Below are 17,676 nucleotides of genomic sequence, written 5' to 3'. Positions count from 1 at the left end.
TGCCTTTGCCGGCGTGAACTAGGCAGCGCCACACGCCCGTGTGCAGGCGTAGAGGGCAGATTCCTCCTGGGCCTCCCATGCTGTGGCCTCTGCGAGATGGATCCAGATGGTGAGAGACTCGAGAGTGGCACTTTATTCACTTGCCCATATTTCACAGGCTTTAGACTCGTAATTATTCACATTTTCACCTCTCTGGAATGGGGGTGACCTATTACAGTCTAGTTTTTCCAGCGAAGACTGGGACTTACTTTTTTCCGCCACCCGGGACACATTCCACCTGAGATTTCTTTAAATTAAAATCTCTCCTTGGGGGTTGAGTTTTGTTTTCCATCGGACCACACTGATTGTGTCAATTTAGATGACCCACTTCTGGGAGCTCTGGACTGAGGTTCAAATTCTCAGGGTAGACTTTATTTCCTGCCTGCACCCAGTGCCAAGATAAGACCTGGGATTTCCTTGCTTCCCCTTTCGGTGGGACGGGATTAACCCTCGGTTCCCCTGACCCTGAAGGCATAGCCCCGTGTGGCCCCGGCATTACGTGGGATCTCCAATCAGACGCTCCATCTTGGTTGTTGGGTCTTTTTCTTTCTTAGCGGTGTGTAAGATAGTGCTGCACCTTACATTCAGCATGGTAGAGCAGAAGAAATATTGTAAGACCAAATCTCAGAACTCACTAAATCTCTTAGTGAGTTGTCCACGTTAGGCAATAACTTTCTCTCACAATAGCTATGCTTTTTTTTTTTCTTTCCATTTGTTAGTTCACTTTATTATTCATTCAATAGCTATGCTTTTAAAAAATCATCACTATTAACCAGAGTTCATAGATAACATTAGGGTTCACTTTTTGTGTTGCACATTCTATGGGTTTTGACAAATGTATGATGACATTGCAGTGTCATACAGAATGGTGTCACTGCCTTAACCTTCTCCCAGCTCTTCCTCTTTATCCCTCTCCCCTTCCCCAGAGCCCCAGCAACCACTGATCTTGTTACTTCTTTCACTTAGCGACATGCACTTGAGTTTACTCCATGCCTTTTTGTGGCTGATATTTCATTTCCTTTTACACGGAATAACATTCCATTGTAGGGATGTACCATTTACAGTCTTTTATAGCTTTTTTCCGCAGTCCAGGATCCAACCTAGGATCACACATTACATTCAGTCATCATACCTCTTTAGTTTCCTCTAAGCTGGGACCAGTCCTCAGTTTTTCTTGACCTTGACCTTCTTGAGTACAGGCCAGATATTCTGTAGAATGCCCCTCACTTTGGGTTTCCCCAGTGTTTCCTTGCTCTGCATTTCTGGAAAGCATATCCCAGAAATGATGCTGTGTTCTTAGTGCATCTTATTGGGAGACATGTGATATTGATACACCCCCATACTGGTGATGCTGATTCTGATCACGTGATGAAGGTGGTGACTGCCAAATTTCTCGCCTGTGAAACTGCTCTCATTTCTTTTATAATTGTTAAGAACCAACTGCTCAGAGACCCTAGAAATACAGCGCCTCTTTCTTACATGGTCACATCCACGGGGTTCTCCAGGGCCTCTTTCCCTCTCACGACTCACTCACTCCCCAGCAGTTCCTTCCTGCCGTGCCTTTGTTCCCCGACTCTAGGCCTCTCTCTCTCTCTGGTCCATCGCTGGTCTGGGTCTCCTTCTAGCTTCAGTCCCAAGGCCCAAGCCTGTGGGATGTTTACCCAGGAGACTCCTCGACTCAGCGTGTCTAAAGCTGACCTCCCTGTATTCCCTGTATCCAGCCAAACCCCGGTCCCCCTATCAGCAAAGCATCCTCACTACCCAGTCTTCCAAGCTGGATGCCTCTGGGTCACCCTAGACCCTCACTGACCTTGGTTCTGTCCTAGACTCAAAAGAGCCTGGTCATGGATGGATCTCAGATGAGCAAAGATGAGGGAAGGAAGGGAAGGGAAGGGGGCCTTGTGTCCATACATCTGCTGCTGAATGGGGCTCTGTCATCTCTTGAGTAATAATAAGGTCACCCCTCAGTCTGATCATGTCATCCAGAGGTTCTTCCCATCAATCACCAAACCACCTCCAAAAAGCCAGCTCAGACCGTCTCATCTTCATCCTCCCCAAAACCAAGCCAGGGGGCTGGAAAAACACAGTTCTGTAGCCTGACCATCGCACGCAGGGCTGGCCCAGCGAGGAGATAACATTAACCCTGCCCCACCCCAGCCTCTGCCCTTCTGCGCCTGGGTGGGAGCTCTCCGCCACCTCTGAGCATGCCTGGGGAGTGAGTTCGGGCTCTAACTCAGTGCTTCGGCGTCAGGAACTTAGTGACGAAGATATTCAAGGTGCTGTGGGCAGGGCCCAGCCCAAGATCTGTGATGTCCTGAGACTCCCCGTAGCAGTCAAGGAGACGCAGCCCCCTGCTGGGGGTTCTCGAGGAAACCCAGTGGGAGCAAGCCAGCCAGCATGTGGCTTGGCATCTATCAGAGGGACCTTCAGGGACTGAACTCATTAAGTGAGAGTCCAGTGAGGGGCATTGGTGCTGGTCCATCCTGAATAGCCAGAGAAAAGCTGGCCCCTGCCCATCACCTTGAGCTCTTGGTGCTGGCCTGGAAGCATCTTTGTGCTGGAGAATGAGACCGAACTAGCTCCTGGGAAAGACCCTGCAAGCCCAAGTGGTGTTGCCGTGGGACTTCCATACCCAGGACCCCGGGTCAGGGTGGGACCAGCTTCAACAGAGGCCCAGGGGGACTTTTGTCATTGTTGCTGCTGTTTCTTATGAGAAATGCCACATGGGATGGTGGGAAGACGCTGGCTGTGGAGCTGTGCTGGCAATTTGAGCCTGTCCGTGTGACCTTGGGCCGGTTATTTCCTGTGGGCTCAGTTTCTCCCTCTGAGAAATGGGCACAGGGTACCTCCCAGAGCTGGGCAGGAGCTCAGGAAGCCCGTGAGTGAGGAGACGAGCTGAGCGCGGGGCTGAGACGAGCTGAGCGCGGGGCTGGGGCGTGCTCAGTGTTGTTCATTAATGTGTGGAGCCCAGATGTTCTGGGGGAGCCATCGGGACGGCGTGGACAGTTCACAGACAGGTCAGTGAGTGTCTGCGTGGTCACACCACAGGCACCGAGGGAGGAGCAGGTGGCCAGATGCACAGGAAGGGAAAGAGCCTTTTATTCATTGTTTCATTCTTTCAGTAGATATTTATTGCACATTGCTGAGGATACAGCAATGAACCGAACTAATGTAGACCCTGCCTCCAGGGAGCCAAGGGGAACACAGACTTTAAGTGGTAACCCAAAGGAAAGGTATTGGTGCCATGAGAATGTGTAATGGGCCTTTTTTTGGTTTAGAGGCAGGGAAGGTTCCCCCGAGGAAGAGACTCACAAGTTGAGATTAGAATGATCAGTAGGAGGTAACCAGATGCACTGGAGAAAGGAGGGAAATGGGTCTTCCAGCAGGAGGGATAACCTGTGCAAAGGCCCTGTGGCAGGAGGATGTGAGGGCCTTTAAGGGGCCAAGAGATGGCGTTTAGGGAGAGCAGTGTCTTCCTTTCTGATGGGGCTGAGGAGGTGGATAGTGTCTGATTCTTGGCACCCCGGGTGCAGGGGGAAGCTTAGGGGTCTAGTAGAAGCTGCCCATCTGCCCTGGGCAGTTGGAGGAGTAAAGGAATGAGTATTTGCCAAGGACCATTGGCATCTTGGCTCATCATTTGCATGTTGAGCGTAACCTGCATTGCCCTATTTATCCTTATGACTCTGGCAGGCAGGTGTCAGTCTCCCTTTGCCTTGACAGATGGAGGCACTGAGGCTCAGAGAGGCTGAGTGACCTGTCCTAGGCCACACAGCTGGGAAGTGACAGGGTCAGGGTTAGAACCCAGGACTCCAAGCCTTTTCTTTCCCCCACATCCTTTTTCATCAATGGCAGAAGGTTAAATCACATTTACTGTGATAAACTCATCTTGCCTGAACTCCTCAAAACTGCAGAGTCTCAGGTTCGTGGGAGATATTGGAGAACTCAAGCAGTTAATCACCCTCCGCAACATCACCTGTTTTCTCCCCACCACCATGTGCTATCAACGCTCTGCTTCCACACCCTAAGGAATGGGGAGCTTATCACTTCCCGAGGAAGCCCCTTCTCTCTTTGGATAGGTCTAACAGGGCAGAACACACGTAGTACTTTCTATGGGGAAACTGAGGCACAGAGAAGCTCCCAGATCTGGGAAGAGCTGAGATTGTCAATTTCTTTGTTGGTTTCTTAGACAGTAGTTCATTCCTATTTGTGTGTGTGTGTGCATGCGCGCACGTTTGTTTTCTAAGCATTTGAGAATCGTATTAAAGTGTGTCTTCTATTTTAAAGGGCATTTTAGAATTCAGGTACCTCAAAATGAAGATGTGAGCTCTGTGTGAATAGACATGGGGCAGGCAGCAGGATTCCTTGAAAAAGATCACCCCTTGTCAACACTTGTAAATGCAAACATGCTTTGGACCTTCAGAGTTGTTTTCCCCAGCGGATCGTGGCCAAGGCACAACTCCTCAGTTAAATAAGCAAAGTATTAGCTCTGAGAAAGGAGAAGCAGACAGGACCCTTAGACACAGATCTCCATTTGGGATACCTTTAATTACAGGTTTTCAGTTGTGGTGTGAACCCAGGCTAGGGGGGGCCTACATGTTGCCTTACCCTCTTTCCCTCTCCTGGGTGGGTCAGAGATTTGGAATCGGGCAAAGTCAACATGAAGTGTCAACGGGTCAACTTAGAGCCCCCAGAGACTGAGGCATTGCTACATGAGTCGAGTAGGTGGGTAAGAGCACGTGGCAGCCAGGTCTGACCCAGCCTGGCAACTGTGGGAAGATCCTATCTCCTCTGTGGACATCGTTCAGCTATTTAAATGACTTATCACACACACACACACACCCACACACTCCTGAAGTCACTGCTGAGATAAATGCAGCCAGCAGTGCTTCTCCATTGTGTGGGTTATAAGAAGTCTGTTTTTACAAAGTCAGTGTCTAGGGCCTTTGGTGAATGAGAACACCTGAAGTTGGAAGCATAGGGTCAAGTGTTATCAACCTGGAGGAGATAGTTGGGGCAGGAGAGTGGGTGAGATGACTCAGGTATGAGAGGTAGAGAGAGAGAAGTGCTCAGGTCAGAACCTTGCAGAAACACCTGCATAGTTCCTCTCAGCATCAGCCCCACCGCCGTCATCATCACTATCATCGTCCTCATCCTCACCACCATCATCATCACTATTATCACCACTATCATTATAATCATCCTTACCGTCATCATCATCACTATTATCACCACTATCATCATCCTCATCCTCACCACCATCATCATCACTATTATCACCACTATCATTATAATCATCCTTACCATCATCATCATCACTATCATCCTCATCTTCATCCTCACCATCATCACCACTATCATCCTCATCCTCATCCTCACCATCATCATCATCACTATTATCACCACTATCATTATAATCAATCATCCTTACCAGCATCATCATCACTATCATCCTCATCCTCATCCTCACCATCATCATCACTATCATCCTCATCCTCATTCTCACCACCATCATCATCACTATTATCACCACTATCATTATAATCATCCTTACCATCATCATCACCACTATCATCCTCATCTTCATCCTCACCATCATCATCACTATCATCATCCTCATCCTCACCATCATCATCATCATCACTATCATCATCATCATTATTATTATCATCCTTACCACCATCATCATCACTATCATCATCCTCATCCTCACCACCATCATCGTCACTATCATCATCCTCATCATTATTATTATCATCCTTACCACCATCATCATCACTATCATCATCCTCATCCTCACCATCATCATCATCATTATCATCATCCTCATCCTCACCATCATCATCCTCATCATTATTATTATCATCCTTACCACCATCATCATCACTATCATCATCATCATCATTATTATTATCATCCTTACCAGCATCATCATCACTATCATCCTCATCCTCATCCTCACCATCATCATCAGTATCATTACCATCATCATCATCATCATTACTGTCATCACCATCCTCATCATCATCATTATCACTATCATTATCATCACTTGACTTGGTACCCTGGAAAGTGAACCTTTGGTTCTTCAGGGAGCCAGTAGGTATATTCTATAATAATAGTACTAGTAATAAGAGCATATATACTTTCTTTAAAAAAAATTTATTTGTGTATTTATTTACTTACTTTGGCTGCGCCAGGTCTTAGTTGCGGCACGCGGGATCTTCGTCGCGGCATGCAGGCTTCTTAGTTGTGGCATGTGGACTCTTAGATGTGGCATGTGGACTCTTAGTTGCAGCACACGGGATCTTAGTTGTGGCATGCGGGATCTAGTTCCCCGACCAGGGATCAAACCCAGGCCCCCTGTATTGGGAGCGTGGAGTCTTACCCACTGGAACACCAGGGAAGTCCCAAGAGCATATATACTTTTTAATTGGTGTATAAATGTACTTTGCTTTGAGTCCTCACCACAACCTGGAAAATGGGGGTAGGTGTTTTATCCCCATTTTGCAGAGAAGGAAACTGAGGCTTAGAGAAGTTATTGACGTAGCTAGTGTGCGACAGAGTCTTCACTGGATCCCAGTCGGCCAAGCTCCTGAGAACTGGGCCCCTGCCCTGCACCATGCTGTACCTTGACTGTGGGGCCTCCACTTTACTGGGTGGCCAGCTCTTGGCTCTGCACTCCCATGAAGTTGCAACTCAGCCAGTCCCTCTAGAATTTAGGAAATGTCCTTTGGCTGCTTTCATGGACATCGCAGCAAAGAAACCCATTAGACATTTGGACTTGTGAGATTGGCCTTCAGGTGATATTGAGGGTGTTGATGATGAAGATGTTGATGAGGAACAAGGAGAGGGAGGAAAAGAAGAAGAAAGAGGAAGAGGAGGAGGAGGTGAAGAAAGTGATGATGAAGAACACAGTGATGAACATGGTGGTGATGATGATGATAATGGTGATTATGGTGGTGACGGTGGTGACCATGATTTAGATGGTGATAATTTTTGTTTTCTTTTATTGTTATTTTTTCAAACCCTGTGTCAAGGGCTGATGTTCAGTAGATTGCAGCAAGGGAGCTGCTCTGCTACTTATGAAACCCTGACCCAGAAGTAGGTCATCTTCAAATGGTTTACATTCCCCATGAATGTGTCTTGTAATGTGTCTTGTAATGGGTGAGGGGGCAGCCCCCTTTCCACCAGCACCCCTGTTTCCTGGGAAGAGGGGGGCTCCACACTGGGGCACGTGGTGGGGCCAGAGGGGAACTGGCTATCTGAGGCCAACTGGGGCCCTGCAGTGCCGCTGTATGGTTCTGCCTGTGTGGGATTCTGACTTAGAGGTCTTTAGTCATAATCCCACAGATGGTAGCTTCACCCCATTGGCCAAACACATGCACCAAAGATGGTGATCATAGTAATGATGCATAATAATAACGGCAGCAGCTTTGAGTACCTACTGTGTGCCAGGCTCTGTCTCATTGAATCCTCACAACAACTCTATCAGGTAGGTGCCATTATTCCCCCTATTTATAGATGGAAATCTGAAGTTTAGTGAGATTGAGTGACCTTCTTAAGATTCACACCCAGGACCCTTATAACCTGGCAAAGATTTATGTAATCATGGACAAAGCCTGTAACTTTTTTATCCTCTTCCTTTCTGAGTGGTTTGAGAAAACTAGAGATCTTTGTTGCCCGCAGAACTGACATTAGTCCCACTTCACAGATGGGAAAACTGAGGCCGATGAGGTTGGAGAGTCCACCCGGAGCCACTGCCGCTCCTGGGTCATCCCAGCCCTCTCCTCCCGAGCCCACTCTCATCCGGAGCCCACTCACATCTCCTGCTTTGGTTCTGCAGACCCAGCGGTGGCGAGGGCTCGGCTCCCTCTGCCGGAAGGTGTGCTGCGTGGCGCTCCCCCTGCAGCTGCTGCTGCTTCTCTTCCTGCTGCTGCTCCTCCTGCTTCCCGTCAGGGAAGAGGACCGCAGCTGCACGCTGGCCAACAACTTTGCCCGCTCCTTCACGCTCATGCTCCGCTACGACGGCCCCCCGCCCACCTAGCCCCCCGGCGGCGCTCGGGGGACTTTCTTCTCCAAACTTCCATGTGCCCCAGGCTCCTCCGGAGGACGCTGGGGAAACTGGAAAGAGGGGCAGGCCAGAGCCTGCCGGGCTGCATCCATGTAAATACTGTATTGATGTTCCCAGAACAAAATTACTTTTTCTACAGTGTTGTCTTAGTCTATTTATACTAAACATGTACTATGTGGGACTAGGGAATAATGCACAGCACTTTTATATGCTCTCTATGTAAATGCTCAGTATGTATGATTTCATATATGACCTCTATTTGTCTTTGGGAAAATTCCCAGCAGTGTTTTTGTCCAGTGGGATCTTGTGGCATTTTGGCCTTGGTCTGCAGTCAGCCCTGGAAAGCAGGAGCAATAGCAGGTCGCTTTCACGGCCACCTCCTATCCAGAAGCCAAGCCCTACACCCAGATGTTCATGAAGAGGACTCTGAGATGTCAGCATAGAAGAGCAACACTGGCCCCCACTCAGAGCCCAGTGACTCTTGCTTTAGGTACAATGAGGACAACCACGCTTGTCTGGTTTTTAGAATGACAGCAGATTAGATGCTGTGGATTAGAAGCAGGAAGGGTGCTGACCCCAGGCAGGCTCAATGGCAGCAATGACAAGTGACAAGTGATGGCGTGAAATTAAGGGAGGAAAAGAAGAACTCCAACAAGCAGACCCAGAAGTAAGACAGCACCGCAGAACGGGGACCTCAAGGAGCCCGAAGAGCCCAGACCGGTGATGAAGGGCCATGGTCGGGACAGTGCGTCTTCAGGGAATGGTTAGATCATGCCACGTGTTCTCCGCTCTGTTCAGGGAGAAAATGAAGGAGAGGAAGCTTATCGTTAAGCTCTCCACGCAGACAATGATGAGCACATTCTGTGTGTAGCCCCCACCTGACAGTGCCGGGGACGATGCGTCACCTCCGTTGCTCTTAAGCTGAGTTTTTCATCATCTACGACTCAGGCTGAAGGGACAGAGGGCAGCATCTGCCACGCCAGGGACCAGAGATCGAGGGTCCAAGGTAGAGAGTGGAGGTCCGCCGTGGAGCTCAGCCTGTCTGAAGGGCTCTCCCTCCTCCTCCCAGAAGGGACTTTGGAGAGAGGTGGGTCCTGTGTCCCACAGATGTGCCCACAAGGGACCCAGGGGCCAGGCGCCCCACCAGGCCCCCTCCGCAGGGGCTGGGCAGTGGGGCCCATGAACCACCTGGGCCCTGAGGCTGGAAATACATCCCTTCCTCCCCAAGGAATTCTGGAATGGTTCCTAAGTGCTTCATCACTGGATCATATTTTCCCTAAATCAACACTAAATTTTCCTTTTTTAAAAAATGCTTAGTTCCCACTCTTTACAAATTGATTTTGTCTGTTCAGCTACGCATAGGAGACCAAGAGGGGATGCCTGAGGCCTTGGAAATCACAGTGTTATAGGCCAAGAAAGACCTTTAAACAGAGGGGAAACCGAAGACCCAAGAGGGTCCAGACCCCCAGCACGTGCCGCTCCCCCCTGCTCTCTGGAGCACACGGACCCGTCCTTTCTAGCGCAAGCCCAGCCTCAGCACAGCTCTCAGTGCAGGGACCCAGGTGGCCCTGTAACTAGGAAGAGCTGGACATCCACAGGGCAGGAAAACAGTGTCACTGAGAAGGGCTCTCAGCGCTGACTCAGAAAGCACACTTTTCTCCAGATATTCAGAAACCAAGCCACAAAGCCGTTCTCCACAGGCGATCGCTTTACTGGAAAATCAGGGTCTGTGTGAACCAAGACCTCAGGCCCAGGCAGCTGAGCCCAGATGCCCACTGGGTTGCGTTGGTCCAGCCCAAGAAGGTCAGCGCTGTGGCCAGGGCCTTTGAACATCTCCTCTCCCACTCTCCCACTTCACAGCGAGCAGGCAGCGGCCCAGAGAGGGGAAGCAACTTACCCACAGCCACACAGCAAGAGGTGACCAAGGCCAGAGTTGAGCCTGGTCACCGCTACTCCCAGGTGGCGCCCTGCTCGCTGTCGCCCCAACCCCCACCCCCATCCGTAACTTCAGAAAGAAAAGGCTCAAAGGATGTGAACACAGTTGTGTCCTGCGTGTGGGCTCGGGGGAGAAGTGTAATGTGTGGGCTGGTGGGTGGGAGTGTCTGCGTATATTTTTTAAACTTTGACAATGATGCCATAGAGCTTGTTTGCATAACTTTTTTTAAAAAAGAGAATTGATATTTTCATTACTTTCACATAAATGCGGTTCCGATATGATATAACCATCATTCACTGGTGCTTTTCAAGTGGTGTCATCTCTTGCTTAAAGTGGGTGCAGACAACTGTGATTTTTATGACTTTCTAGCTTCCTGAGCACCAACCTCGAAGAGCTTTAACGTGCCTTTTGAGAAGGGTGTCGCAGTGGGACCTTCGTGTGTTTATTTTTCCTCTGTCCCCCAGAGTGAGAGAGATGGTAAGAAGTGTGAACATCACTGCCCAGCCCAGGGGTGTGTGCGTGCGTGTGTGTGTATGTGTGTGTGAGAGAGAGACAGAGACAGAGAGAGACAGAGAGAGAGAGAGGAGGGAGACAGAGGAAGGGGGAGGGGGAGGGGAGGAGGAAGGGAGAAACACAGGTGAGCCTTACCAAAGCTGCTGTGACCCTACTTAGCTGTCTCTCGCTCCCCTGATGAGGGACACCCCTCCCCCAGGGTGGCCACGTCTGGGGCGGTGGGGAGATGGGGAGAGGTCCCTGCTTGCTCTGTGGATCCCGAGATGCCAGCGGCTTCCTTTGAAGTCTGTTACCTGAGTGTCTGTCACTGGTGGCAGCACAGTGACCCCCAGCAAGCCTCTTGTGTTCCCAGCCCAGTCGGGATTGCACCCTGATTCCCTCTCTCATGGGAACTCAGCTAATGGAGTGGCGGCTCTGCCTGCTTCTCTCACCCCAGTAGGATTGTCACCCGTCTGGGTCAGCAAGAGGAGAGGCGGTCAGGCCATGAGCTGTGAGCACAGGCCCAGCATTAAATACATGGGCCCTACTTTTCAGGAGCTTTCCCAGAAGCCCCACCCAGACACTTCTGTCGACATCTCATTGGTCAGAACTGTGTCACATGGTTCCTCTGCATCTCTCAGGAGTCTGGAAACACATCCTCCAACAAAATGGGCATCTCTTAGCGAAAAGGAGGAGTAGAGTGGATTGGGGTGGCACTTAGGTGTCTCGGCCCCAGTCATCCTGACCCTCCGTGTCTTGGTCTCCTGCTCTGTCAGCAGAATTTGGGGGCGTTCGTCATTGAGGGGTGAAAATGACCTTCCACCACTGCCCCCACCTGCCTCCCCAGGTGACGGGGGTCCCTGAGTTTTTCAAGACCCTCTCCCTCCCCAAGGTGTCACAGCCATTCCCTCCACACTCAGGACACTTCTAGGTCCACCTTCTTGCAAGACTTGGGAACAGGTAAATAAACCAAAATAAATCCAGTGCCCTTCTTGGCCAGAGTGTGTGCAGGGGCAACCCCCCACGCGCCACCCCGTCCTGGCCGTGTAGGCTCAGGGATAAGCTTTTTAACACTTGTGTGTCTGCATCCAGCCCAGGAAATTTATAGTTGCTTTAATTTCTTCTGGAGCATGAGTTACTCCTGGGTGCAAATCCTGGAAAGAGAGGCTCTCTTGAGCGTTTCCAGGCTGCTCCCCTTCTCCCCATTTTCCAGCAAACCGCTGAGGCCTGGAAAGGGAACGTGGGAGGACACAGCCACAGGTGGCTCCCAGGGTCTGACTGACGGAGCCTCCGGCAGAGGAGCGGATTCAAAGGATTTAAATCATCATTTCTCCCTCGGTTTCAATTACAAGAGAAAGGCCTTCTATTCGTCAAAGTAAGCAAAAGGGGGAATTCATTTTTAAAAGGAAATTAAAAAGACAAAAGCTCATGGTTTATAAACAGATCTTAAATCAGAGCACCCAGAGCCTGAAAGAACAGTCAGCCAATTCAGCATCCTCCAATGCCTGCCTTTTGGTTGTCATGGTAATGTGACAGCTGCTTACAGGTTGGTACCCAACCAGCTTGCCCAGACAGGGGACAGTAATCATACAGAGCAACCTCAGTTTCCCCAAGGGTCCCAGGCTTCCTTTCAGGAATGCTTACTTCTACGCTCAGCAAACAGAGCACAGGGTGGCAGCCCCGCTTCCTATTCTGATGGAAATGGGAGGGAAGAAACAAACTGAGGACCCGCCAGATGGCCCTGACTCCTTCCAAAACCCTCGCCATGGAATCATGGTCTTGTTTTTAGATGCTGAAACCAGAGCACAGAGAGGGTTAGCAACCTGCCTAAAAGCAACCAGCTTGTGAGTGAGTGGTTGATTTGGGACTTGTACCCCGGGATGATGGGCTCCAGGCCTCTCCGTGGAACTTCAGCCTCAGCTACTTTTCTTTCCTTGGCAGGCCTGGGCTGCTGCTACTTTGGCAGCCGGTTAGCTAGTTGAGGGTAATGTTCCAGAGGAGGGGTTGCAGGGCTTCTCTCTGATGCCCACTCCCCCAGAGAGCTGACAACACCAGGGTGATGTGCCGGGGGACAGACACAGGGTGCTTACCATCCCCTGGAAAAACAGAAATAGACCTCCTCTTGCAGGGCAGCTTGAGGGCAGAGTTGGCTTTGGGATGTCGCTGCCTGTAGAACCGTTCTGATTCCTTCCACTGGAGAAAAAAAGAGGCATTTCTCTCCAGAGGCAGTGGCCTTGCATGTTCTAGAGTTTTACAGGCAAGGAAGAAGTGGACAGAGGAAGTTTTGTGTGAATGTGGTGTGTGTGTGTGTGTGTGTGTACACGTATATGTGCATGTGTGCATGTGTACTACGTGTTCATCTCCACCCAGAAGCACAGCTACGCAGCCCTTGTTTCCAGCCCTGGGCTTCCGGGCAACAGATATCACCAGCCTGTGATCTCTGGGAACCTCAGGGTGACCATGCTGGACCCAGGATGTTTCCCCTGATTCTGGCATTTTATGCCTCTTATGGAAGCAACTGGTTGTTCCCCCTGCTGTTCTCCACACAAAGGGAAGGTCAGCTGACCCCCGAGATCTCTGCCATCTGGAAACTCCCTCAGGCTGGTTTGGAAACGATGCCCTCCCTTTTTCTCTGGCTGGCATACAACCTGCTCTTAGAGGAGGACTTAGCTAAGTGGGTCCTAATTTGCCCATTTCTCTCTTGCTCTGTGTGTCTGTGTGTTTTAGAAACCAGTGATGTTCAAAGATGCTAAAAACCCAGGAAATGATCATTTAACAGCTTGCAGATAAACATATCTTGGTTTCTGTACATTTTTCTGCTCTCAACCACTATTTCTTAAAACATTTATAATCTAAATATATGTGAATGTGCAATTACTAGCTCTACATTCTCTTTTCATTTATGTTTGATTTTGTAGGACTCCACTGAGGAAGTGTCAGCTTTTATTCTTTTCATTTGCTTATTTATATTCATTCATGTTTTCTTTCAGAAAATGTTTAAGGCAAGATTTGAATGTATACACGCTCAACACAATAATTGTGAGGGTAGAAATAACCTGTTTATTGATGTACACAATCTATTTTTAACCAATAAATGGATTGGCTAGTTTTAAAAGATGCATCCAGAATCAAGAAAGAGAGAGAGAGGGAGAGGGAGGGAGGGAGGGAGGGAGGAAGGAAAAAAGGAAGGAAGGAAGGAAGGGAGAAAGGAAGGAGGAAAGAAACTAGTGATGTTCACAGAATTTGTTGAGCACCTAAGGTACCAGAAGCAGGAAAAATGGCAAGTTTCCAGCTTTGGAGGAATGACCACTTTCCCCTCCATTTCAAGCCCAAAAGACCAGCCCTCTCATCCCAAAGCAGGTGAGCCTGGTGGATTGGTTAGTTTGTCTCGTCACCCCTCTAAAGGGAGGGCTCAGGAACCAGAAGGCACCACACTTCCTCAGAACCCCACCTGGAGGCATCCCTGCGTCCCTGCAGTCTATCTACTGTCAGTCAAGTCCACAGAGGCCAAGTCAGCCCATCTTTGCTCTTGAAGACCTGGTGACACTAACCTAGTACTGACCAGCTAGCTATTCATGTTGGCTGGACTGGTCTGGTTAATGCACGGTGAGCCAGGCGAGGGCATGGTGGAGAGTGTGTGTGTGTGTGTGTGTGTGTGTGTGTGTGTCTGTGTGTCTGTGTGTGTATGTTGATGCTGTGTCCGTGGGCTTTGTTGTCAAAAGCAAACTGAATTTTTGTCATTGTTTAAAATGTTCTATTATGTAAACAGTAGACACAGGGACCATATCCACTCCCATCGTATTATTTGTGATTGTAAAACACACATTTGCAATAAGTTAAGCTTTCTGGGAAGGCAAGCAGAGTGGGAGCCAAATAACTGTCTTGGAACATGTGTGTATTATCTTGGTTCATATCAAGTCCAAAGCCGGCCGAGAACCTTCCCTGCCTTCCCTGCTCGGGAGGGAGGGACTCTAGTTTCTTGTCAGTGCTGTGTTTTAAAGTCACGTGAAGTTTTCATCCCCTTTCTGTTGTTCAAGTTGGAAATAGCCATGTTCTCAAAGATGGTTTGACGGTTTTGCTATTGCTTTATGTTTCCTAAAACGTATCTACTTTATGTTTGGAAATAAAAATCTCTATTTTGGCCTATGAAACATTGTGTGGTTTGGAAGTTCTTTTTCTGAGGGAAAAGGGTTTGTCTGAAGAGGTTATAAGCAGAAAGATGCCATGTGGCTAAGGCCGACTCGTTAAATTATGACTTCCGGGCAGAACGGAGGCCCGGTTTTTTCAGCGGTTGAACTCAAGGCAATTGTGTCTCTCAATCCAATGTGAGCATCAAATCACCTGGGAAGCATCTTCATAAATTTTTCCAGCATCTCCCCAGACCTCCTGGGTCACAGTCTCAGGGGTGAGGGCAGGCCAAGCAAATTTTGGAAATTCCAAAATGCGTTCTGAGTAGAGAGATGGCCCCAGACAGATCCAGGCAGCGGGGAGGTAACAGGAGGCCCGTCTGACACTTTGCTCCCACACCCCTCCCCAGATCAAAACCCCACTGTGATGGTTTGTTTAACAAACTGTTCTTAGGTTTGGGGATCTGGTTTCCCAACTGACAGTGCATTGGAAACTGCAGCAAGGGGACAGCAGAATCAGGAGAAGGGGAGTCCCATGCCCAGGTTCGAGGAAAGGTCTAAGAAACCAGCACGTGAACCCAGTTAAGGAAGGCTCCTAACTAGGGCCCTGGCTTGCCAAGAAAAGGAAAATTTAGGTCCAGAATCTGCTGACAAAGGCACGGATGTGTACTCTTCAGTCTAGAACACGTTCCATGAGAAGGATTTAAAACAGAAAGGGTCTGCCGCTTGCATAATGTATTCCCCAAATTAAAAAAATCTGCCATTGTTTTAATAATGCATGTAATACTTTTTCTGATCTGTTATCTTAAGAAAACTTCCTCACCTTTTGGGAGGAGAGAGAGAAGGACGCCTCAGGCGAGAAGTGATGTGTCTGCAATCCCTTACCCCTAAAATGCTGGGATAAGGTAGAACAATGTTCTAGACTCTGCTTCAGCCTAAGCGGCATCCAGAACTGTGAGTGAGAAAGACTTGGAACTTTCTAGATTCAGGATCAGGTTCCACTGCACATGCCCTGGAGTTCGACATTGTTGAAATCACTAGCTGAGGTTTTTTTTTCCTTCATCTTAACACACCTTACTTTAAATTTATTTTTTTCTTTTTTAAAAAATTTTTATTGAAATATAGTTGATTTACAATGTTGTGTTAGTTTCAGGTGTCCAGCAAAGCGATTCCATTATAATACATACATATATATACACACACATATATTCTTTTTTAGATTCTTTTCCATTATAAGTTATTACAAGATATTGAGTATAGTTCCCTGTGCTATACATCTGAGTTTTTGAGTTGGTGGAGTAGCTCTGCAGACAAAGATCAAAGGATCTGACTGCAGCAAGAACAACGTTTGTTTGCTACAAGGAATTTACAGCTGGAAGAAGGGAGTCACCAGGCATCTCAGGACCATTGACTAAAGTCTCAGCGTAATACCACATGCCCTCAAAGAATGCTTGTAGTCGTATGGCCGGGGATACGGAGGCCCCTCCCTCCTAATTAGTTGTCCAAAAAAATAAAGCATATCCTCTGAAGGAAGACAGGACTTTGCCTGCTGGGGTCCTTTGCCCCTTAGGTGAATATGGAATTGGTCATGGTGTTGCGGATTTTAAGCTTTAATTCGTATAATGGAATAGTGTGCCGGGTATCGTCTATGGTAACTAAGCACGGTGTACATGTTTATTTCTACAACAGAGACATCAAATCTTGGGTCAGAAACTTCAAGTGTTAAAACACTGACTCAGTGGGAAAACTAGATTCAGTCTCCTTCGTTTTAATTTCGCACCTTTGGGGGAATCCAACCCACTGTGAAAGTTATATTAAACACACATACGGTTTCTAAATCTTTACAGAGCTCTCTCTCCTACTCCTGGCTGGGTGATTAACTCATTTTTATGACTATGGATTTTTTTTTTTTTTTCACAACCAGGCATGCTATGGAAGTAATTATCTTACCTCCGTTTTCATCTGTGGCTTCCAAGCCCAGCCGTGACATGTTTAATAGGAGAGATTCATCATCTTTCGTGGAAACCCCTTGGTGGGAACATTACTCAGCTACTTGGCCTTGGCCTTTTCTGTCACTGTCTCGCCAACCCTGGCTCCAGCCGCTCCTGCAGTGACCTTTCTCCACTCTGCTTCTCCCAATCGTGCATCAAGAGGGGCCACTTGTTTGAGGCTTCCATCGCTGGGATTTTGTACGGCCGTTGCCCTCTGGCATGCATCTTGGTCCCTGCTCCCGGCTCCCACTTGGTCTTCACTGTGGCTTCTGCTGCCAGTTTCTAACAGGAGGGCTCCTCTACCAATGGGCATCAAGGGAAATTGTTCCAAATTGTCCTGCTGCACAGCCCCTCTCACTTGGAGAGTGCGTGGTTCCCGTCCTCCAGCATCTGCAAATAACGGAGGCCCTTCTGCTTTGGAATGAGGTGATGGGAAGACAAAAAGTAAAAATTTTTAAAAAAGGAAGCCAAATGGAATTTAGTATCCTGGACTGCATCCTAGAACAGTCAGAGGTCATTGGCCAAAAACCCGATGAAATGCAAATGAAGTCTGCAGCCCTGTTAGTAAATCTGTGCCAGGGTTAATTTCTTGGTTTTGACACATGTCCCATGGTGACGTGAGATGTGAGCCTTAGAAGAGATCAGGTGAAGCGTGTATGGGAACTTTGTGCTCTTTTTGCAATTTTTCTAAAGTTTTTCCAAAATAAATTTTTTTTTTTTTTTTAAAGTTACTTGCCTTTCTTTTATTTATTTATTTATGGCTGTGCTGGGTCTTCGTCTCTGTGCGAGGGCTTTCTCCAGTTGTAGCAAGCGGGGGCCACTCTTCATCGCGGTGCGCGGGCCTCTCACCATCGCGGCCTCTCTTGTTGCGGAGCACAGGCTCCAGACGCGCAGGCTCAGCAATTGTGGCTCACGGGCCCAGCCGCTCCGTGGCATGTGGGATCTTCCCAGACCAGGGCTCGAACCCGTATCCCCTGCATTGGCAGGCAGACTCTCAACCACTGCGCCACCAGGGAAGCC

At 48.7% G+C, this 17,676-nt stretch overlaps 1 protein-coding gene across 9 annotated transcripts in view; it reads left to right on the top strand.

Annotated features, from left to right (window-relative positions):
- SYNE3 (spectrin repeat containing nuclear envelope family member 3) overlaps positions 1-17,308 on the top strand; it is a 99,024-nt gene extending 81,716 nt beyond the window's left edge. For 8 of the 9 annotated variants that reach the window (XM_059914946.1, XM_059914939.1, XM_059914940.1 and 5 more), the window contains one exon: positions 7,883-8,248. In XM_059914946.1, the coding sequence (XP_059770929.1) occupies positions 7,883-8,083 (201 nt within the window). In that variant the 3' untranslated portion in view covers positions 8,084-8,248. Of the gene's footprint in view, positions 1-7,882; positions 8,249-16,589 lie in introns of those variants that run through there. The other variant, XM_059914944.1, reaches the window with a different exon arrangement.
- The last annotated feature ends 368 nt before the right edge of the window (positions 17,309-17,676 follow it).

The sequence above is a fragment of the Balaenoptera ricei genome, chromosome 2, assembly GCF_028023285.1.
Source record: "Balaenoptera ricei isolate mBalRic1 chromosome 2, mBalRic1.hap2, whole genome shotgun sequence".
NCBI lineage: Eukaryota > Metazoa > Chordata > Mammalia > Artiodactyla > Balaenopteridae > Balaenoptera > Balaenoptera ricei.
The sequence above is the reverse complement of the archived record's forward strand: the minus strand, read 5'-3'. Positions and strand labels throughout refer to the sequence as shown.